The sequence below is a fragment of the Podarcis muralis genome, chromosome 7 (genome assembly GCF_964188315.1).
Source record: "Podarcis muralis chromosome 7, rPodMur119.hap1.1, whole genome shotgun sequence".
Lineage (NCBI taxonomy): Eukaryota > Metazoa > Chordata > Lepidosauria > Squamata > Lacertidae > Podarcis > Podarcis muralis.
The window spans coordinates 4,332,134-4,354,436 of record NC_135661.1 but is presented as its reverse complement, the minus strand read 5'-3'; the positions used below and the strand labels follow the sequence as shown (position 1 = coordinate 4,354,436).

Sequence of the window (22,303 nt, the reverse complement as noted above, 5' to 3'; positions counted from 1 at the left end):
CGTAACTCCTATACACTTAATTTTTATTCAGAATACCAGATTCCTGAGAAATTTGGGAAGGCTCCAGTTCTGTGTACAGTTAACCATACAGTAAGCTTCATTGAACAGAGTTGGATTTGCTTCTGAGTAAACTTCCATTAAATTGCACTGCAGGTATCTTTATTGCCCAAGGAAGAATTTGAAATTATCAGCTGGCCAATACCCTGCATAGCTTCTCTTTCTGTAAGTCTCTATTACCCACTTTACTATTTGTTTAGATCAAAAGCCCCCTTCAGCAAAGTTCAGACGGGACCTGGCCGAGGTCGTAAGCGCAAGACTCCCCTATCCAGCCAGTCAACTTGTTCGTCAGAAGGCGGCTATTTGGAGCAAATCGACGGCCTGGAATTCTGCAGAGATGCAAGCACCACCTTGAAATTCAACAAGAAAACCAAAGGGCTCATTGATGGCCTTACCAAATTCTTCACCCCATCCCCTGATGGGCGTAAACCTCGAGGAGAAGTGGTGGATTACTCTCAGCAGTATAGGATCAGGAGAAAAGACAATAGGAAATCAAGCACTTCAGACTGGCCTACAGGTAGCTAATTGTAGAGGGTATTATCTCTTCTTACTTTCTGGACTTCTAATTTTCAATTTGAGAACAGATTCTGAAGAAACTTCAACACTTTGGGTTTTTTTACATTATCATAAATGTTGTTGGGGCACAATACATTCTGTTGAAAGTACTTGGGTGGAAGTAGTAGAATATATATATATATATATATATATATATATATATATATATAACCACGTACAATTAAAGGGTCATCTTCAAATACACCACAGAACCTTGGCAAAGTGTATATGCTAAAATCATCATACGAAAGTATGATGATGAAAATCTACGAAAGTAAAATCATCATAATATATATTTTCATTTGTGGACAGCAGTCCAAGCAGTGGAGGTTAGTGTGTATTATTTTGTGTTTGTTAAGATTGTCAGAATATTTATTTATTTTATTAGACTTACATTGCACCTTTCCTCCAAGGAGCTCAAGGTGGCATATATAGTTCTCCTCCCCATTTTCCTGGCACAACAGCCATGTGAGGTTGGTTTAGACTGAGAGCACATTTCCACAGCCCAGGGGACTATGCCTTCTCCCAAGGCCAAGAAGTATTGATGGGTGAGAGTGGAATGGTTATACCACTGGAAGAACTGAAGCTGCCAGGTGGTGGGGTGGAAGGGTCTATGTTGGTATGTCACAGTTTAGTCTAAAGGGGTAGCCTGCCATGAACTTCAAAACTTCTTAGTGCAATAACCCCTTTTAGATAGTTATTTATCCTGTGACCACCTTACATATTCAGGTGCTTAATTTCAGGAAATTCCATTTGTCGTTGTGTGTTCATTTTCAGACAATCAGGATGGCTGGGATGGAAAACAGGAAAATGAAGAATGGCTTCTTGGAGGTCCAGATGTCATGACTGAGAAAGATATGGAGTTGTTCAGAGATATTCAGGAGCAAGCACTGCAGGTAAAATTGAATGAAGCTTGCATGCAAAGGTATGGTTAGTAGACTCCTACAGAGGTGCGGGTGGCGCTGTGGTCTAAACCACTGAGCCTGGGGCTTGTCGATCGGAAGGTCGGCAGTTCGAATCTCCACGACAGGGTGAGCTCCTTTTGCTTTGTCCCAGTTCCTGCCCACCTAGCAGTTCGAAAGCACGTCAAAGCAAGTAGATAATAGGTAATGCTCCGGCAGGAAGGTAAACGGCGTTTCCGTGTGCTGCTCTGGTTTTGGTGTTCCGTTGCGCCAGAAGCGGCTTAGTCATGCTGGCCACATGACCGGAAAAACTGTCTGTGGACAAATGCTGCCAGCTCCCTCGGCCAGTAAAGCCAGATGAGTGCCACAACCCCAGAGTCGTTTGTGACTGGACTTAACTGTCAGGGTTCCTTTACCTTTTTACAGGGGTATATTAGTCATAAGGGGACGCAGGTGACGCTGTGGGTAAAAGCCTCAGCGCCTAGGGCTTGCCGATCAAAAGGTCGGCGGTTCGAATCCCTGCGGCGGGGTGCGCTCCCGTCGTTCGGTCCCAGCGCCTGCCAACCTAGCAGTTCGAAAGCACCCCCGGGTGCAAGTAGATAAATAGGGACCACTTACAAGCGGGAAGGTAAATGGCGTTTCCGTGTGCGGCTCTGGCTCGCCAGAGCAGCGATGTCACGCTGGCCATGTGACCTGGAAGTGTCTCCGGACAGCGCTGGCCCCTGGCCTCTTGAGTGAGATGGGCACACAACCCTAGAGTCTGTCAAGACTGGCCCGTACGGGCAGGGGTACCTTTACCTTTACTATTAGTCATAAAATGCATAGTACTGAGAAGATTGAGACAGGTAGTTTACTGAGGATTTTCTGGGAACCAGCCAGTTGATAAGAAGTGATGAGGTGTGATGCTGATGAGAGATAAGCAGGCAGCTCTGAGGCAAACTTAAAATATTATAGCCCAGAAACATGGGGCTGACAAGTGGAGATCGAGGATTGTCCAAGATTGTAAGACTTGCATGCCAAAGCTATACAATAGCTTTGCTTGCTTCAAAAGTGAATCAGAGCAAGTCTGTACCTTCCCGTTTCCATTTCTATTGGACATTTCTTCCTCCCTGTTTTAGTGCACATTGAGTTCTGCAAGGTCTTGCCTGGCATTTGTGAGGGGAGTTTGCTTGTTTTTCAGTGTTCTGTATAAAGGACATTGGCTTAATGCAGAGGCATGGTAGATTGGTCAATATTCCATGTTTGTGCACATCTGTCTAAGCATGGCCCTTCAGCTCCTTCATGGCTGTATTGGTACAGATACAGGATATGTCCTGTTTCAAAACTGCAGGGGAAAGGAGACTTATAGGTTCTGTTTCTTGGGAGGTGTTGATGACCCTCTGCCTGGAAGAAGACAAATGCAAAAGCCTGCAGAACCTTTGGTGTAAGCAGATGAAGAAATTGAAAAGAAAGCTTGTTGGTATTTCTGTAACAGGAAGATTCCAAGGTCATCTATATCCATGTGCTGATGGGAATGCAGAAACAAAGGCTCATGTGTTGCTAGTATGCTCTTTTTACAAATATTTGCTTAAAGAGGTAATCACCTCATCACCAGTGTTTGGAATTCACTGTGCACCATGCACGTTTGCTATTGGCAAGGGTCCAGTTGCAACTACATGGAGATTTCTGGGCGCCAGGTTGGTGACTGACGTCTCAATCGAGCCAGATGACTCATGTGCAGTAAAAGTTGTGAGTCTTGTGCTTCTGTGCGGCTATGCAAATCATAGACCCCTTGCTGGGCACCTTAGTCCTCCATCATCCCATCAAGGAAAGTAAGTGCAGGGCTGAATACAGATCTATTTGACGGTGCTACAGCCTTTCCACAGGCCACCCAAATGGAACTCACAAACCACAGTTTAAAAACCTCTGCCTTAGTCCATAGTTTACATCTTTTCCATTTCTGCTGCATTTCTCCTTCTTACATATTGGGACAGTCAAGCAATGTAGTTGAGATCATAGAAGCGTAGAATTGTTGGAAGGGATCCTTAGGGTCATCTAATAGACATTCCGTTGTGGTGGCCATAACCAAGGTTTAAGGTGTCACTTGGCACATGACTTGTATATCTGAGTTTCTAACACTGCTCATCATTATCTCATCCAGGAGGTTTAGTTGATTATTACATGAATCTTCTCTTATAGACCAAGATAAGCTGGTGACAGCAAAGACCACAAATATTTTAGCTTCTGCCATTAAAGTAAGGACCACAATGATGTCCTCTGAAATTGACGCTTTTATATTTAGTTGTGTTTATATAGGTGCACTCTGTGCACAAATTAGAATGGCTGGTGCAAATATATTATTTTTGTAATAGGTTTTTTTTTTGTCAGCCAGCTTCAGGCCTTTCAGACAGCACAAACTAGTTAATCTCTGATCATTGTAGACTTCTGATATTTGAAAGTAATTGCTTAGCATATATAGCATGGTGTAAAATCCAGAGTACTTGCTCATGAGTTACTAAGCAGCCCTACATCTCTTTGCAACTTCTGATAAATATTACTGTTCTCTTTTCTTGCTGATATTGTATATACCGTAACTTTGCAAAGACTTGTGAGTGTGAGTTTGGCAAGGATTGGGTTAAATTCAGCTGAGCTGCTGACGCAGTGCGTATCCAGGTAGAGCAGGGTGCCACACCTGAGCAAATCGGAATACGCTGAGCAGAGGTGCAAGGATGGCTGGCTGAGTTGTTGAAGAGAGACCGTCTGCCGGAGGGAGTGGTCTGTGGCCGTGTGCCACCGTTGTGGGAGTTGGACGTCTGCTTTGATGGGACTTTGAGCTGTTATGATGTGCAAGCAGTTGTACTGGAACTGGGACTCCACCTTTATCTCAGGCATCTATTTGGAGGAGAATTCAGTGGCCATCCAGAAGGCACAAACATGCAAGGCAGTGCCACAGGTGCGGTCTGAGAGCATCCTTGAAGCATCTCCATGTAAACCAGTGTGGTTCTGTTGGCAACAGACTGTGAGCTGAGTAATTTCAACGCTGTCCTGTCTGGGATTAGCAATTCTAAACTACGTTTTTTGAATTGTGGATTTTCATAGATACTGTATTGTGTGTCTCTCATTCTTCCATGGAATGATGTGTTCTTAAATTGGCTTGTATCAGGTGGTAGAATTCTTGAGTTTCAGTTTGGGTGATTGAACTTGTGCTGCCCATTATATTTGCGGAGCCAATTGCAAGACAGTTTCTAGCATCAAACATGATTTTGATTTGGCTATTGTGTGCTTTTTTCTCTTTTGACTGATTGTATCTTAGGGAAAGTAAATTGGCTGTTGCAGCCTTTCCCTTAGGAAAACCCATCCAATCCCTCAGGTTTTTTTCCTTAAAAAAGAAAAGGGGAAGAAAGAGCCCTGGGACTCAATCAGTGGCGAAGAGGTGATGTTTAGAGCAGTTGAACTTGCTATTGTGCACACTATTAAGTAACTGAGAGATTTTATTTGTGTATTGCTGTGGAAAGGTACACCAGGTTGTTTTCTGGCATGGCAAGATATGAGGGAAGAACAAAGAGATTTGGTGAATATAGCTGTTTCCTTATTGCTGCTTTGAGATTATTCAAATGTAAAGGTGGAAGAAAAATGGCAAAACAAGAAATGTCTACAAACTTTTGGAGAAAAAATGGTTCTGCCTTAACTTTTGCATAAAAACAGAAGGATTTCCTTGTTGAATTGTACCAAAGGTCCATCATAGTGCAGCATCCTGTTTCTAGCACTGGCCAGCCAGGGGTCTCTATTATTCATGGGAGGAGCCTTCTCCTGGTAGTCAGACATAGGTAAAGGGACCCTGACCGTTAAGTGCAGTCGTGGACGACTTGGGCTGTGGCACTCATCTTGCTTTACTGTCCAAGGGAGCCGGCGTTTGTCCGCAGACAGCTTCCAGGTCATGTGTCCAGTATGACTAAGCCACTTCTGGTGAACCAGAGCAGCGCACGGAAACGCCATTCAGCTTCCCACCGGAGCGGTACCTATTTATCTACTTGCACTTTGATGTGCTTACGAACTGCTAGGTTGGCAGGAGCAGGGACCCAACAACGGGAGCTCACTCCGTCTTGGGGATTTGAACCACTGACCTTCTGATTGGCAAGCCCTAGGCTCAGTGGTTTAGACCCAGCTCTTATCCTAATCCAGCCCTTCCCATCTTAATCACCACCACATGTTTGAACTACAACTACCATAAAGAGAGTTTGAGTTCTAAGCATCTGGAAGGGACCAGGATGGAGACTGCTGTCCTTTAAAAATCCCATCAGTATCTCTCATGATAGAGAATTCCACAGTGCTTTTAGCACAGTTTGGGTAAAGAGTAAATCAGTATGAATATTATTTCAAGACATAAGCTGGTCACCAGTTCCTGTTTAGCACTTTTATATTGTGAAATTAAATTAGAAATCTTTTCTACACAGTTACAGGGATAAGTTCTCTGTCATTGCAGTCTGTGTTAAGGGTACATTTTTGGTCACTGAGGCCATTTATTTGGATAAGTTATCTGCTCTATTCTACCCCCAAGGCTCTCCGACAGATGAAAGAATTTCAATCAAATATGCTATGGTTTATAAGACTGAGAATGAGTGTTATACCTGCATGCTCTTTTTTCTCTTGCACTGCACTGAAATACTTTCAGCGTTCGTTAAAACCATTGTTTACTGTTACTTCCAAACTGGGAAACTGGTTAAATCTTAGACTACAAACAAAGTCTGAAAATGCAGTCTGAACGAGGTGGAAACACATGGGCACAATGGTTTTTCTCAGTCGAATAAATCATGGTTTTTTGGGGCCACAGGTATAAATATTTATGAACCCCATTTTATAATTATAGGACTGGTGCTCGCACCACCAAACCTCATTTTGGAGTGTTAATGAGCAAAACTTGTAGTTGGGTGCTCCTGCCCTCCCTCCAGTCCCACAATGCTGCACTACATGGGGTTACCTTGCAGTTCCAGCCAAACAGAGGCAGACTTTAACTCTAGTTGCCCTCCAAACCAGGCATGCAGACTGAGTTAAAGTCCTGCTTGGTAGGGCAAGCACAGTCCATAGTTTTCCAATTGAAGAATTGGATTACAGTGAGGGGTAGAGGCAGGTGTGTGAGGCTTGTTGAACCACCTAAGTATAGCGTGGGATTGCACTTGAACTGAGCTGTGTGAGAGAGAAAGGAGGAGACTCAGATGCCACTTCCTGCATCTGAGCATTGAAAAGTGCCCTGTAGTTTATAGAAAAACAAAGGGGAAAAGAAATTGCTTTAAGCAAGTGTTTCTGAGTTGGCTAAGCTGACCTAACTGGCCCCCACTGAGGGACTATCTGCACTGACTTCGTAGTGCTGAAGAAATGTGGGTGTGTGCAAAGGGAGGGAAGGTAAGAGATGGACCTTCCACAGTAGAGAAAATGCTTTTAGCACTTGTTTAGAACTTGATGTTTCCAAATGTCCTGGGATTTGAAATACTTCTGTCACTAAAAACAGCACTAGGAGCTCAATGTGAACACACACTACAGAACTTACAGGTGTATTAGGATGCAAGACATAATAGTAATATCACCACTAAGCAAGTCTTTTTAATGTATAGTTTATTTTTCTCAATACACAATGTAAACTGAGAGAAAAGAGTGTTGGAAGTCTAACCAGCATTTTCTCTCTTCCATTCACTCCTGAGCCTTTGCTTGTAGATGTAATTTGCAAAGCATCTTCAATTCTTCATAGTGTATATAAGGAAGAAAATGTGTCTGGGGAGGGGGTGGGTAGAAAGGGAAAGCTATATTTTACCTTATACATGCATGAAAAATAACAATGGAGGCCAGAGGTGTGCAGATTGCCCCAAAGGAATATAATTTCCTTAAGGGTTGATGGCCATGATTCTTCTTGCAAAACACTTTTGCCATATTTTTTTTAATGAATGATACCCAACTATGTTGTGCACAAAATAGACCCATTGAAATAAGTGGACATGAAATACTTGATTTCATTGCATCTTCCACTGGATAGCTTCCCATAATCTGGGTATTTCTAGATAGATAGATAATTTATTATGGTCGGAGACCAGCTTATAAAACACACTTGGGGGTACAGTCACAGAAGGAAAACAAACAATTAAAACAATGTACAACAATAAACTACCACAGGGAGTTGACCCAGAGTCACCCATGAAACCGAGTGTGGGAATTTTCTTAACAAACTAGTTTGAGTTGGGAGATGGTCTGCGCCTGCAGACTTGTACACAGAATCTGGCAACCATCCAGGTCGTCTTCTGATCTTTGCCTAACAGGAAAATGTCAGATTTTTGCGAGGTTAAAATATTTGCGAGGTTAAAAAGGTCAAATTTTTGTGAGGTTAGCGAGCCTCACCAGTAGGGGATCAATGGTCTTACTACGTGCCTCTTCATAAGATAGACATCTAAAGAACAAGTGTTCTGGGCTTCCTATCTCCCCCAGTGAACAGGCGCAAGATCTCTTAGAATATGGGACTTTTTAAAAGGCTCCTTCCAGGACTGGCGAGGGCAGAGCCGAGCTTCTGGCGAGTGTAAAAGCCCTTCTTGCATTTTTAGATACGAGAAAGACGAGATATGCTGCCAGTGCGGCTATATCTCTCTCGATTTCTCCAATTTTATAGTCAGGGCACCTTGAGCACTCCTGTTGTCTCTCGGTGTCTATAATTCTTTGCCTAACCATTACTTTTGCCTGGCCCAACCCCAGGCTCAGAAGGGCTTGAGGGGCAAAACCCAGTTTCTGAAGGGTGTTCAGGACTGCAGTCTGCCAGCCTGACTGGAATTGGTCGCAGAAGATCAGTGGGGCTATCCCTCGGGGGGAGCAGATTCAGTGTCAGCCATTTGTAGATTGATGTTAGGCAGATAGAAGCCTCCACTCTCATCATCCCCGTTTCTAGTCTAACCCATGCGTTTGAAATGCATCTGGGGACTTGTAGGAGAGCTCTAAGGAGTTTGGATTGAACTCTCTCAAGGGGGGAGAAAGCAGAGGAAGGTGGGCCCAGAAAGGATCCATAAAGGAGCTGTGCCAACGTTTTGGCCTTGTATAATTTTAGAGCCGCGGGGACGAAAAAGCACCCTTGTGCTCTGAAGAATTTAAGGATACAGTTTGCGGTATTTCTATATATTTCTTTTGGTGACACTTTTCTGGTTTGATGTAAATATTCTTGAGAGAGAGGTGTTGCATCTTGAGTTTTGAAAACTTACACAAAACAAAACCCTGTTTGTAGGTTTGTAGGTCACCCATTGCCTTTTGTTGCAGTTCCTAACCAGGTTCTGTGCTGTCTATTACAGGTGCACTTGGGATACATGCCTGCCTGCCCCTGCTTCCTTCCCTCCCTTTTGCTTTTTCAGGAGTCACTTATTTCCTTGGATTTATTAAGTGGCTATTACCGTATTTTTCACTCTATAGGACGCACTTTCCCCCCTCCAAAAACTAAGGGGAAATGTGTGTGCGTCCTATGGAGTGAATGCAGGCTCCTTGGCTTCAGCGATAGCAACGCGAAGCCTCCGACACGCAGAGGGAGCGCTCCCTCCGTGCTCCGGAGGCTTCGCATTGCTTTCGCTGAAGCCTGGAGAGCGAGAGGCATCGGTGCGCACTAACCCCTCTTGCTCTCCAGGCTTCAGGGATAGCCGCCTGAAGCCTTGGGAGCGCAGCGCGAATTCTCTCTGTGTTCCGGAGGCTTCAGGTTCCTTTCGCTGAAGCCAGGAGAGTCTGCGCTCCAAAGGCTTCCGGAATCTTTGAGGCTGGCAGTGGGGGAAAGCAGTGCTTCACCCCACTGCCAGCCCCACAAGCTGGGGGGCAGCGGGAAGGCTGCATGCAGCCTTTGCGCTGCTCCCTGACTTGGTCTTTGAGGCTTGCGGTGGGGGAAAGCAGCGCTTCCCCCCGCCAGCCCCAAAGACCAGGTTGAAAGGAACCCAAAGCCTCCGGAGCCCAGCGGGAACTCCCGCCGCGCTCCTGAGGCTTCGGGTTGCCTTCACTGAAGCCTGGAGAGCGAGAGGGGCAGTGCGCAGCGACCCCTCTCGCTCTCCAGGCTTCCAAGGTAGCCGCCTGAAGCCTTTGGAGCGCAGCGGGAATGTCCGCTGCGCTCCGGAGGCTTCAGGCGAACGCACCTTGAATGCGCAGAACGCACCTTGTTTTAGAGGGGGAGAACAAGAAAAAAAATTCTCCCCCTCTCTGCGCAGCGCCCCTTCAGCGAAGCGGCAGGAGAAATGGAAGGGGCTCCGTTTCTCCTGCCGCTTCGCTGAAGGCACACTGAGCAGAGAGGGGGAGAATTTTTTCCCCTTGTTCTCCCCCTCTAAAACAAGGTGCTTCCTATGGTCGGGTGCGTCCTATAGAGCGAAAAATATGGTAATTCCTTTAGATTACTCTTAACAGGCAAGCATAATGCTAAGACGGATTGGACTAGCATTTTTACTAGCACACCTGGCTTTATATTTTTTTGCTTTGTGAATTACAGTGGTACCTCGGGTTACATACGCTTCAGGTTACAGACGCCGCTAACCCAGAAATAGTACCTCGGGTTAAGAACTTTGCTTCAGGATGAGAATAGAAATCATGCTACGGCAGCAGCAGGAGGCCTCATTAGCTAAAGTGGTACTTCAGGTTCAGAACAGTTTCAGGTTAAGAATGGACCTCCGGAGCGAATTAAGTTCTTAACCCCGAGGTACCACTGTAGTTCAGTGGAAGAAAACTGTGCTATTCCAAAGCTTTTCCTTCTTTCCTGGATTTCTGGATCTGTTAAGTAGTGCTTTTGTTGTTGTTAACTTGTAGAGATATTTGTTTCTTTTACAGAAAGTAGGAGTAACAGGAGCCCCTGATCCACAAGTCCGCTGTCCATCAGTCATCGAGTTTGGGAAATATGAAATCCACACCTGGTATTCCTCTCCATACCCACAAGAGTATTCCAGGTACAACACAGGCCTCCTCTCTATTATACAGTTTACGTTATGCAGCTGAATGTTTAGCAAGAGTAGGAAATAAAGTGTAACTATGTGTTAAGCCTGACAAGCTCATACTGTAAAGACATGCTCTTCCTTAAAATTAGGACTGGATGTCCTCTGAACAAACCAAATGTGTAACCAAGTTAAATCATGCAATGTATATATTATATATATAGGTATTTGCTTGTGTAGCATTTTTTTTTTAAGGTTGAAGCTATCAAAGAATTAATATATTTTAGTAAGCACTGTGGCATGGGGGGGGGGGGAGGAAAGAGCAAAGAGCATGGAAATTTGAGTATAGTGGCTGGTGTGCAAAAATAGTAGCAAGGATTGGAGACACAGGATTCCCCCCTCAGATCCTTCTGCCACGGATTTTCTTCTTGAAGTAAAGGCATTGCATTTGCAACTGTGAGAGTTGGCAACTTGTTTTTAAACAAACACAAGCCCAGAAATGTCAGCATGTCAGATTGTGTTGGGTTCCTCGTTTCTCTGATCATCTTCACATACAGTATAGGTACAGATCTGCTCTACTTATAACCAAGGAAAACCAGACAATATTTAGTGATAACTGAAAGAAGTATTCGGAATAATCAGAGCTGAGCTTCCTCCTATCTTTGGGATTAACATACTGAAAGACTTTGTTTTATTAAACATTTTGTAGATGTAAGTGTTCTTTATTTTCTGTGCCGTGCAGCAAAGAAACAGAAGAGCGGAATTTCTATTTTATTGAAATTTGTATGATGGGGAGGGTCATAGCTCAGTGGTACAGCATCTGCTTTGCATACAGGAGGTTCCAGGTTTCATCACCAGCATCTCCAGGTAGATTCAGGAAGGCCCCTGTGGAAGTAATACTGAGCTAGATGGGCCAATAGGTCTGACTTGATAATAGGCAGCTTCCTATGTATGTTCCAGTTGCCAGTTGCATAAATTAAGGGGTGGAGGGACAGTACTGGAAAGGGGCCTACGGGGTCCCTTCATATCCAGTGATGGACACCCTTGGTAAACTTTGGGCTAGAAGTAATCCTAAGAGGTCTTTGTTAAGACCCTCAGTCTCAGTAACTGAATCCAACCAAATACACATTTTAACCTGCTCTTATGCCTTTTTTGTTTCTATATTGCCTCCTGTATACCCAGCTTTAAGACAATGGACCTTTATGGGAATTGCCACAGTAGAGATAACAGTACTGATTGCCTCAAGTTGTAACCTTGCAAAACTGCTCAATGCATCCATGCCTTTAATCTTGCAGGCTGCCTAAGCTGTACATTTGTGAATTCTGTCTTAAGTATATGAAAAGCAGAACTATCCTTCAGCAACACATGAAGAAGTGTGGCTGGTTTCATCCCCCAGCCAATGAAATTTACAGGAAGAGCAATGTTTCAGTCTTTGAGGTAAGTGTCAAAGATTATTAGCTGCTGTTTATGTCCCTGCCTGAATCTCTGGGGCATAATCTGCTGTGAGCTTCCCAGAGAAGAACTGTTGTAGGAACCTAATTCCCTTGTAATGGGCTCTAATCATGGCTAGAATCCCCTCTTTGGGAGGCTGAGGGCAGTCCAGTTTTTAAAAAACAGCAACCCAGAACTGTCTTACTTTTGTAATATTTTATGAGTGTCTCATTCCATTCAGTAATGATTGGCTGCAAAACAGAAGTGTATTGGCATTTTATGTTGTACATCCCTCTTAGGAAAAGGTTGGTAGTGTGAGGAGCGCTGGCCGCTTTGGGCTTCTCCTCAAAGTGACTACTTACCTCAGGCTGCATCCTTTAGTTCTTGAAGCTACAAGTCCTTAGATGGTTTGTGTCTGTTTGGTATAATCCTACTTGATTTAAGCAGATCACTTTGTGTTGTGGCCTGCTAGCAGTTCATGAGGGATAGTGTCTTGACCTGTTCTCCATTTTTCTAAGGTGGATGGCAACGTCAGTACCATTTACTGCCAGAACCTGTGTCTATTAGCAAAACTCTTCCTGGATCACAAGACGCTCTATTATGATGTGGAGCCATTTCTCTTCTATGTGCTGACGCAAAATGACATGAAGGGTTGCCACCTGGTTGGCTATTTCTCCAAGGTGAGCGGTGGGGGGATTTCCACTTGTTGGTGTTCTGTTGGTGTCCTGACAATACCTAAGGGAACTATAAACCAGGAGCATATCTATCATGCACTTTTTAAAAAATCTGCACCAAGTTAATCCAAATATTGGGTGGTGAAAAGCTGGATTCTTAAGCTTAATTGATTGCTCTGTTTTTGCTAATCACGAGGATAGGCACAAGGCACTACAGGCCCTTGCTTAACTCCTGGAACTTTTCCTGCTGACATGTGCAGGAGCTTTGGCCATACACTTTCCCATGCCTATGCTTGCACTTAAAAGAAAAAAGGCTGGGAATGTCTTTTCAAGACTGAAAGTCCCAGTAAACTGAATTCTGCACCCAAAATTGCATTCCACACTTTTTTGTGCTTGTGTGGATTTGCTTCATACACACAACCCTGACTATGGCCAAATACCTAGTGTGTGCAAAAAGACTATAAACTTTCTTTTCTTCTTCCTGTCAAGTCTTGTGTGTGATAAGACTGGCTATACCTCTGGAAAAGTCTATTCACACTGGTATGACTCGTATCCAAGAAAATATAATTGGATTTGAATTGTGCATAAACTGAAAGTCATTTTTCAGCAGATCTAAATTTTCTCCCTCCTTAGTGTAGTGGATCTAACCAAACTAGTGTCCAGTCACACTTCTGAAGTGATGGGTATAATTTTATGGGTTCCAAACAGCCTTTAAAGTTCTGCATAAGCAGAATCCAGGGAATTCGACAGTGGAATTTGCTGCCAAGGAGTGTGGTGGAGTCTCCTTCTTTGGAGGTCTTTAAGCAGAGGCTTGACAACCATATGTCAGGAGTGCTCTGATGGTGTTTCCTGCTTGGCAGGGGGTTGGACTCGATGGCTCTTGTGGTCTCTTCCAACTCTAGGATTCTATGATTCTATGAATTGAAGCAGTTAATCAAAGCAGCTTTCTTTTTTATGCTGTTGAACAGAGTGTATTCTCTAAGGAGCATGAATTCCAGCCTGGCAGCTCTGAGGGGAGAGGGTTTTAAATGACTTCCTAGTCCCTTGGGTGGTGAGGAGGAGAGTTAGTTGGTGAAGTAAACATTAATTGTTACCTCCAATGAGCTTGCTTCTCAAATCAGATGCTGATCTCATTTCAGAGCTTTTGTTTGCATTTTGGGAAAGAGACCATGGAGGCTGAATGTGGCTTTAGTATTCCTCACACAGGGACAGAGAGTTACTTTGAAAGGCCCGTCTTAACACACCCCCCCCAAAAAAAGAAGTTGTTTTTTACTTCAACACTTTCAGAAAAGGAAATAATGTAGCCTTAATCTATGGCCATCCTACCCCCCCCCCACAAGCCCACCTGCAGATGGACTTTTATTTTGTCTTACCCCCACCCCCCACAAAGGTTCTTTATTGCTTTGGAAATCTCTGAGGATTTGAAAAGCCCTTTGTAGAGAAGTAGGGAGAGAGGTTTGCTGTAAGTACAAGGTCCTGAAATGATGTATTACAGGGGAGGGGGCCATAATTCTGGTGGTGGTGCAGGTTCATTCTTGAGCATCTTTAACTAAAAAGGATCACAGGTAGCAGGACTGGGAGGGCTTATGTGACTGAGACCCCGGAGAACCACTGTCACTTGGAGTGGTAGATATTACTGCACTAGGTACATGAATGATACAGGTTTACAGAAAGAAACTTTGTGTGCTCAGTGACAGTTCTTTCTTCCTTTTCCTTCCTGGCTGTGATCGCAGAGGTTCAGTGGCTTGATAATGCCTTGTGTTCTTTCCTTGGAGACTTGCTTTTGGGGTGATTGTGATTTACCCCAATTAATTCCTCATCGAGAAGAAGTTCTTTTCCATCTTGCTAATCTTCTGTGTTTGTGTGTGTGTGTGTCTCTCTTACTAGGAGAAGCACTGCCAGCAGAAATACAATGTTTCCTGCATAATGATTCTTCCCCAGTACCAGCGCAAGGGCTATGGCAGGTTCCTCATTGATTTCAGTAAGCATATTCTCATTTTTCTGCCTTTCTCTTCAGCTTCAGATTAAAGTTTATGAAACCATGCAATTCCCCAGCACTTTATTTCAAGAGCATTAATTATCTGAAATGCCTACTTTTTGGGATTCTGGCCAACATCCTTTTCCCAACTGCTTTCTTGCACCCCAGATGCTTGCACACAAGCCCCCCTCCCCCCCCATCACACTTCAGCCCACAAGGACATCTAAGATGGCACTTCAGAACTTGCTCTTCTTCCCTGCTTTCCTAGCCATGTGGAGAGGCAGAAATTTTATTTGTATGTTTAAAAGGCTATTTATATCCTGTCTTTTCCACTACATCATGCAAAGTGGCTAACAAACACATCAAATCATTTACCAGTAGTCTTTACCCTTTTCACTCCTGGGACTCACCTGTAGCATTTGAAGACCCACTTCTTATTTATTTGACCATATATTTGTGTGAATTTATTGACAAACAGTAGCATAAATTTATTATGCGTTTTGGCTGAAATACAACCTGATTAGGGAAAGTGACCAGTTTGCAAATCTACTACATCAGTCGATGGGTTTCTTCTTTCAGAAGAGAGTAAAGCGGACCACCAGGGCCAGCCCTGAACAAGGCAGCTGCCTCAAGCAGCAGGTGCTGGGTCTGGTGAGGGCACCCATTTCTTCTGAGCCCCCTGACCACTTGGCCCTATTAGAGGAGGGAGCTGTGTGTGCCTCAAAGCCTGCCTTGCACCCCAAAGCTTTCTGATGTGGTAGAGGTTGCTGTGCTGTTGCTAGGTGCGGAAATAAGTTTAAGCTGCCAGTCAGGCTGGCTTCTGTGTGTTCAGTGGAAGTGGGCACCATCTTGCCTTTCACTGCAGACAGCAAAACATTTTTAGCTGGCACTACTGATGCTGTGGTGTAAACCACTGAGCCTTGGGCTTGCCGATCGGAAGGTTGGCAGTTTCGAATCCCTTTGACGGGGTGAGCTCCCGTTGCTTGGTCCCTGCTCCTGCCCACCTAGCAGTTCGTAAGCACGAAGTGCAAGTAGATAAATAGGTACCGCTCCTGTGGGAAGGTAAACGTCGTTTCTGTGCGGTGCTCTAGTTCGCCAGAAGCAGTTTAGTCATGCTGGCCACATGACCCGGAAGCTGTCTGTGGACAAACACCAGCTCCCTCGGCTAGTAAAGCGAGATGAGCGCCGCAACCCCAGAGTCCTTCGCGACTGGACTTAATTGTCAGGGGTCCCTTTACCTTTACCTTTACCTTTACTTTTACTGGTGGTTATGACATATCTGTGCAGCTGCTGCTGTTTAATTTCCCATTATAAATGTCTGAAAAATGAACGTATCTCAGTATACATGGCTAATTTGAGTTCTATAACTTGTGGAAATGTAGGCATTAAATATAGAATTTCCATTTTTCTGTTCAAATTAGTTTTGTACTAAATATTCAAGAAAAAATATTAATATTACAAAGGAACAAAGGCATATATATCCTTAAAGCTTATAGGATCGTCGCATAAAGGAAAACAAAGCAGCAAGGTGCGTTTTCTGGAGGACTCAATGGCAGTGGCATCAAACGCAAAGGGAATACAGCCATGTTGCTTTCTGGAGGGAAAGCAAAGAGCCAGTTCCAAAGCTAAGCTAACTACCTTTCGCCAAGTCCTTCTATCTTTTATATTCTATTTTTATCACTGACCATCACTTCTGATGGGCATCTTCCCATTTGGTGAGGAGTGAGGCCCACATTATTCACTCTTATAGGAATGCTGATGCTCACTCACTCATCGTCAGGAAAAAACACATGTACTGTAGAACCGGACGAGGGGACCTCTGGCTCTGACCATTGGTCATGCTGACTGGGGCTGATGGGAGTCAGAGGTCATCTGCAGAGCCATAGGTTCCCCATCCCTGCTAAAGAACTTCCAGCAGCAAAACCCTTTCATTAGCATTCTTTTAATGCAAAAGTTTGCCCATGTACAGTCTGCTTTAATGCTTAGTTTACATAAGTGCTTGAGACAGTAGCTTGAGACAGTAGCTCCTTCATTTGCTTTACTATCACATTGCTGAGACTGATGTGCAAGTTGAAGGTTTGTGAAAAGTCAGCGGATTATGAAGGTTGGTTGGTTTTGTATTTGAACTTACAAATGAAGAGTGGAGGGAGTTGATTCAAACAGAATTTTTAAACAGACAGGTGAATGGTGAGCCCTGCTACCTGGGCGGAAGAGCATCTTTGGTGAATTCTGCACCTGGAAAATCAAGTTGCACCTGCCTTTTAGTCCTCACAGTGGTATCTTGTGGCAGCCCTTGGACTTCATAACTTCAAAGCTTGACTAACGTAATGTAGTGTCCTTGGGATCACCTACAGAGAAACCCTGTGTCTCTCCAGATGTCTCTGGGCTGACATTCCCATCAGCCACATGGCCAGGGGCCAAAAAATGTCGTTGTAGTCCAGCAACACCTGTAGAACAGGAGCAGGAGGTTCCTCCAGGCCTGTTTTTGAAAGTAGCAGCTAGAATGTAACCCTGAAACTTGCCTGCTGATGAGGACAAGTCATAGGGAGTGTGAACTGAATGGGTTTTCCATGGCCGACAGAAGCTTCATATCACCTATATATTTCACGAGTATCTGTTAGACAACTTGCTTCAAACCAGTAGGCTTGGCTAGATCACCCTGTTACGTGACAGCAGCCTTGTGGCATGATAAATACATTACAAATACATTTTGGCATATACTTTTGTGGACTAGGGTCCACATGAGATCTGCTATAAAGTCACTCACATCAGTGGCTTTTGGATCATTCTCTGGAAAGTAAGGGAAGAGAAGGAGATGAAGGCATATGTAGAGGTAGCAAAGGTAAAAATAACATGTCTGATTAAAAAGTGAGTCAGTTAATAGTTGTATTCTGGATCTAGCAAGGATGAGTGAATCGACAGAGTCAGCCCTGTGTTCACACAGCAGGAGTGAAAGAGAGAAGTACTGTAGGAAGTACTAAAAATAGTAAGAGGGCCAAGAAAACATAATTTGACCAAAATACTCTGGATAAATTAAGCATTTGAGATAAAGAAGTGCCTGGATTTCCAGTTCCAAAACCATCTTGTGTTGACCTAGAGGGAGTTTGCCAGAAAATGGGATCAAAATATGTTTGGATTCCCTGTCCACAGAGGTATACATTGTTGTTTTGAGCATACCTATACAGAATCTACATTTCTAGTCCTGTAAAATTGCTCTTAATTTCCAGTAATACATAATGTGTTCCCCTGTTCAGAGTTACAATGCCCATTATTTGGGCACCTAATAATACAAGGTGCCATTTATGTTTGAAATAATTCTTGGAACATCTAATTTCCCTAATTAACCATGATAGAGTTCACGCACATCCTCTATTAGCAACTGCTTCATTAGGATGGTCTAAAGTGGTTTGGTCATGTCATTGGTTGTGGCCGTTTGGAGGCCCCACCTATCTGTTCTTGCCTCTCCTAGCAAGCTCAGCTGGCAAGTGCCAACGGGATGATGGCCAAAATGGAGCTGCTAAAAAACAAGAGAGAGGTATGCTTTAAGAAGAGGGAGGAAACCTTAAGGTTTGCAGAAAGGCAAACAATCAATAGAGGGTGGGGAACAAAAGGGAGGGGGGAAATTCCCCAAACAACTGTGTGAAGAATGAGAAGGCTTAGTGGCAACTGTGGCGGGGGGGGGGGGGCAGGGGGGAAAGGCCATGATTTGTTGACCACAACCCTGGACAGGAGGAGCTCTGCTCTGCAATATTTTTTTGCAAGTTTCACTTTTTTCACTGTAACAGAAAAAATCTGCCACCTAGTGGCACTGTTTATATCCAATTACAGTCCAGCCTTTGCTTCCATGATCCCATGGGAATTGGTGCTGAAACACTTCTTGGTGGCTGGGGGGGTGGTGTTGGTTGACCTTTTCCGAAATCAAAGGTCTTAATTGGAGGGTGTTCAACATTTCTGTCCATGTTTCTGAAAAATTCAAAATGCCTTCAGCACAGATTAGAATTATGTATCTCCTTGTACAGGTGGCTACCTCTGTGTGGAAGGGGGCGGGAAATGCTGGTGACCTCTGGAGAGAAGAGCTTCCGGGTCCTGTGAGAGCCATTGGCTGTTTTTGCTGACTTAAATTCCAGTCAGAGTGCCTGACCCTATAGCTGAATAAGGAGCAGATACTCAGAGAGGGTAGGCTAGCTTCCGTACAGAGCCCAGTCCTAAGTGTTTTCTGCTTTCTCTCAGGTTATCTCCTATCAAAGCGTGAAGGCCAAGCAGGATCCCCAGAGAAGCCGCTATCGGATTTGGGTCGTCTCTCTTACATGGCTTATTGGAAAAGCGTAATCTTGGAGTGCCTTTATCACCAAAATGACAAGCAACTCAGCATCAAGAAGCTAAGCAAGCTGACCGGCATCTGCCCTCAAGACATCACTTCCACCCTGCATCACCTGCGAATGCTGGATTTCCGAAATGATCAGTGAGCATCGTAGAATTGGAGGGCCAGAAATGGCAGGGTCATAATTAAAGACATGGCTGTGCCCAATGGTAGATTTCAGTGGAAGCACTGCAAAAGTGCAGTAGTTTTGGGTGTAAAACTCTGCTTCCTCTTAAGGGGGACAGAAACTCAAATCATCCAAATTTCTAACCCTTACTGTTCTGGTACACTGCTTTTAAAGTGAGGGCAATTTTAGAATGTGGGAAGCAGAGGGATTGCATAATTTATATACTATAGTCACATTCTGCATTTCAGGATATGGATCTTTTCAAGGTGGATCAAAAGTAATATCAAAGCAGGCTAATGAAAATCACATCCCTCTGTAGAGGGATGGGGACATTCTCCCGTGCAAGCAAGATGGTCTCAGGTGGGGCATGAACTCAGCCTAGTGCCTAGTGCTTGATGGTGCAAACACTGACTTGCTTAAAGGCAGTTAAACAGTTTCTCTCCCTCTGAAGCGCCAGTTTTAATTCTTGCCTGACTCAAGTCACTGCTGAAGCCAGTCCCTCGTGTCTTCTTTGCTGACTCTGAAGCTCCTCTTTTCTCTTTCTTGTTGGCATTGCCTGCTGTGATTGTGGTGTTGAGGAGTTTATGGTGGGGCCCTTGAAGTATGTGTGACTTGCCTATTAAGGAAATAGTTTTCCCCTGGTGTGTGTGGGGCTCACTCAGTGTGAACTGTTTGTGTGTGTGATTTAACAGTCCGTTTTTAAAAAAATATTCTTTATTTTCCATTTAAAAATATATAGTCACATCATTATTATCCACTTAACTTCTTTGGTTGTCTAGAGCAGTGTTTCCCAACCTTGTGCCTCCAGCTGTTTTTGAACTACAACTCCCATCATCCCTGACTAGCAAGACCAGTGGCAAGGGATGATGGGAATTGTAGTCCAAAAACAGCTGGAGGCACAAGGTTGGGAAACACTGGTCTAGAGGCTATAGACTTCCTTCCCTCCCACCTCTTGGCTTTCAAAAGTAACCTTCATATCACAGCATTTTATATATTTTCCAATTCTAATATAACTCATTACAAAATACCTCAAAGTTTAAATAAAAGTAGAAGGGTAAAAAATTTCTTATTGCAAGTCTTCAGATAACCCTACTAATGTTGTTAATTGCATACAATGATCTTTCAAATATTGTGTAAATTTACTCCAGACTTTTTGGAATACTTGGTCATGCTAGTTTTGGATTTCCCCCGTCAGCTTCACCAGTTCCGCAAAGTCCATCATTTTCATCTGCCACTCTTCTATAAGAGTCTGTTTTTTACCTTTTTCATAGAATCATAGAATTGTGTTGGCAGGGACCCGAGTGTCATCAAGTCCAACCTCCTGCAATGCAGGAATATCTGCTAAAGTGTCCATGTCAGATGGCCATCCTAACCTCTGCGTAAAAACCTCCATGGAAGGAGAGTCTGCAACCTCCTGAGGGAGTATGTTCCACTGTCAAACAGCTCTTACTGTTAGAAAGTTCTTCTTGATGGAATCTCCTTTCTTGTAACTTGAAGCAATTGCTCCTCTTGAGCAGGAGAAAACAAGCTTGTTCCATCTTCCATGTGGCAGCCCTTGAGATACAGTATTTGAAGATGGCTCTCATATCTCTTCTCAGTCTCTTCTTTTCCATGCTAAACATACCCAGCTCCTTCGACCACTCCTCAGAAGGCTTGGTTTCCAGACCTTTGATCATCTTGGTTGCCGCCTTCTGCACATGTTCTGTTTAAGTTTAGGCCCAGCCCATTTTCCTCCCCATGTGCTGCTTAAATACAAAAAACAAAAACCCACCCCACCATTTTGTGTCTGTTCAGTTCTTCCTGGTTTTCTAACAGTCTGTCTCCCTACAATCCTGTCTCCCATGTTGCGGTTATTTTTGCCCCATACCTTTTCTGGCTTGGGGGGAAATAATTAGAGACTGTCAGCACCTGCAGTAGCAGCATGGAAGTTAATAAGGAAGCACCAGCACACAAGAGACCTGGAAGCATCTGTGGCAGCAAGCATAACACCTAATTTAACTGCTGCCATTATGTGGATCCCTGAGGGGACCGAGCATGAAAGGCTTCATGTCGGCAGCAGCTGCAGTTCTGGTGCTTCCTAGGTAGGCAGTAGCCACTGTTTGTGAACTTATCAGGGCTTAGCTAGCTCACCCCAGGTCAGCAGCCTTTTGTGGGAGCAGTCAATGTGTAAAGGCAGAGAAGTAATGGCAGGGAAGCCCCTGCAGAAGCCCCGGTCTCAATCCTTGTCCAGTGGTGGCATTGAGAGGGCACAGCAGTTTTCACAATCCTTGATGAGGCTTTGTCAGAGGATGAGCTGCTGAGAAGGCAATGTCAGACAGTTCTTCAAAGGGAATTGGCGAAGGAGACCTTGTTTCCAGGAAGATGCAACGTTCTAGCCTCATGCGGGATGCGGGTGGCGCTGTGGGTAAAACCTCAGCACCTAGGACTTGCCGATCGCATGGTCGGCGGTTTGAATCCCCGCGGCGGGGTGAGCTCCCATCGTTCGGTCCCAGCTCCTGCCCACCTAGCAGTTCGAAAGCACCCTTAAGTGCAAGTAGATAAATAGGGACCGCTTACTAGCGGGAAGGTAAACGGCGTTCCGTGTGCTGCGCTGGCTCACCAGAGCAGCTTCGTCACACTGGCCACGTGACCCGGACGTGTCTGCGGACAGCGCTGGCTCCTGGCCTCTAGAGTGAGATGAGCGCACAACCCTAGAGTCTGGCAAGACTGGCCCGTACCGGCAGGGGTACCTTTACCTTTACCTTATTCTAGCCTCAAGATATCCTTCTCCAATTTGTGTTTATCGTTCAGCATCGTCAGCATTTCTGCACTGGTGCAAGCAGAATCGAGTGCAGCTGGATAGGGCTAGCATTAGAGATTTTCTGCCCCCCCCCCCCCGCAAAGGACTTACACCCCAACACATTGTGAAGATTGTCATCAGCATCGTGGTCTGTCTTGCCTGACATTCAGGAGCTTTCTTTAGGTGCTCTTCCTTTCCTTAGTTTCTTAAAGAGGCTACAATAATAAATCCACCCGTACCCCAGGTGGAATTGCATACAGAGCTAAAGACTCTGCAATGACCAGCATTTAAACATTTTAAATCAGTCTCTATGTTTGTTACCAATTAAGGTTGTATTTCTTAACACTGTTACTTCAGCAAGGCAAGTTTCTCAACTGAATACGCTATCGGTAGCCAAACACCTTTATGTACTGTATCAAGACCAAGTAGTATTACAGACTCATTCTTCTTTTAGTCTGAAAATCAATACACATTTTCACGGACAGTAAGAGCTCAATCTTCCAACTTTTTGTCCTTCACCTGAACATCCTACAGAGAAGGCAT

General features: G+C 44.4%; 1 protein-coding gene across 2 annotated transcripts in view; it reads left to right on the top strand.

Moving 5' to 3' along the window:
• KAT6A (lysine acetyltransferase 6A) overlaps nucleotides 1–22,303 on the top strand; it is a 73,980-nt gene that overhangs the window by 35,988 nt on the left and 15,689 nt on the right. For both annotated transcript variants that reach the window (XM_077931059.1, XM_077931060.1), the window contains exons 7-13: nucleotides 258–574; nucleotides 1,390–1,508; nucleotides 10,311–10,426; nucleotides 11,707–11,848; nucleotides 12,361–12,522; nucleotides 14,404–14,497; nucleotides 18,725–18,956. In XM_077931059.1, the coding sequence (XP_077787185.1) occupies nucleotides 258–574; nucleotides 1,390–1,508; nucleotides 10,311–10,426; nucleotides 11,707–11,848; nucleotides 12,361–12,522; nucleotides 14,404–14,497; nucleotides 18,725–18,956 (1,182 nt within the window). The remainder of the gene's footprint in view (nucleotides 1–257; nucleotides 575–1,389; nucleotides 1,509–10,310; nucleotides 10,427–11,706; nucleotides 11,849–12,360; nucleotides 12,523–14,403; nucleotides 14,498–18,724; nucleotides 18,957–22,303) is intronic.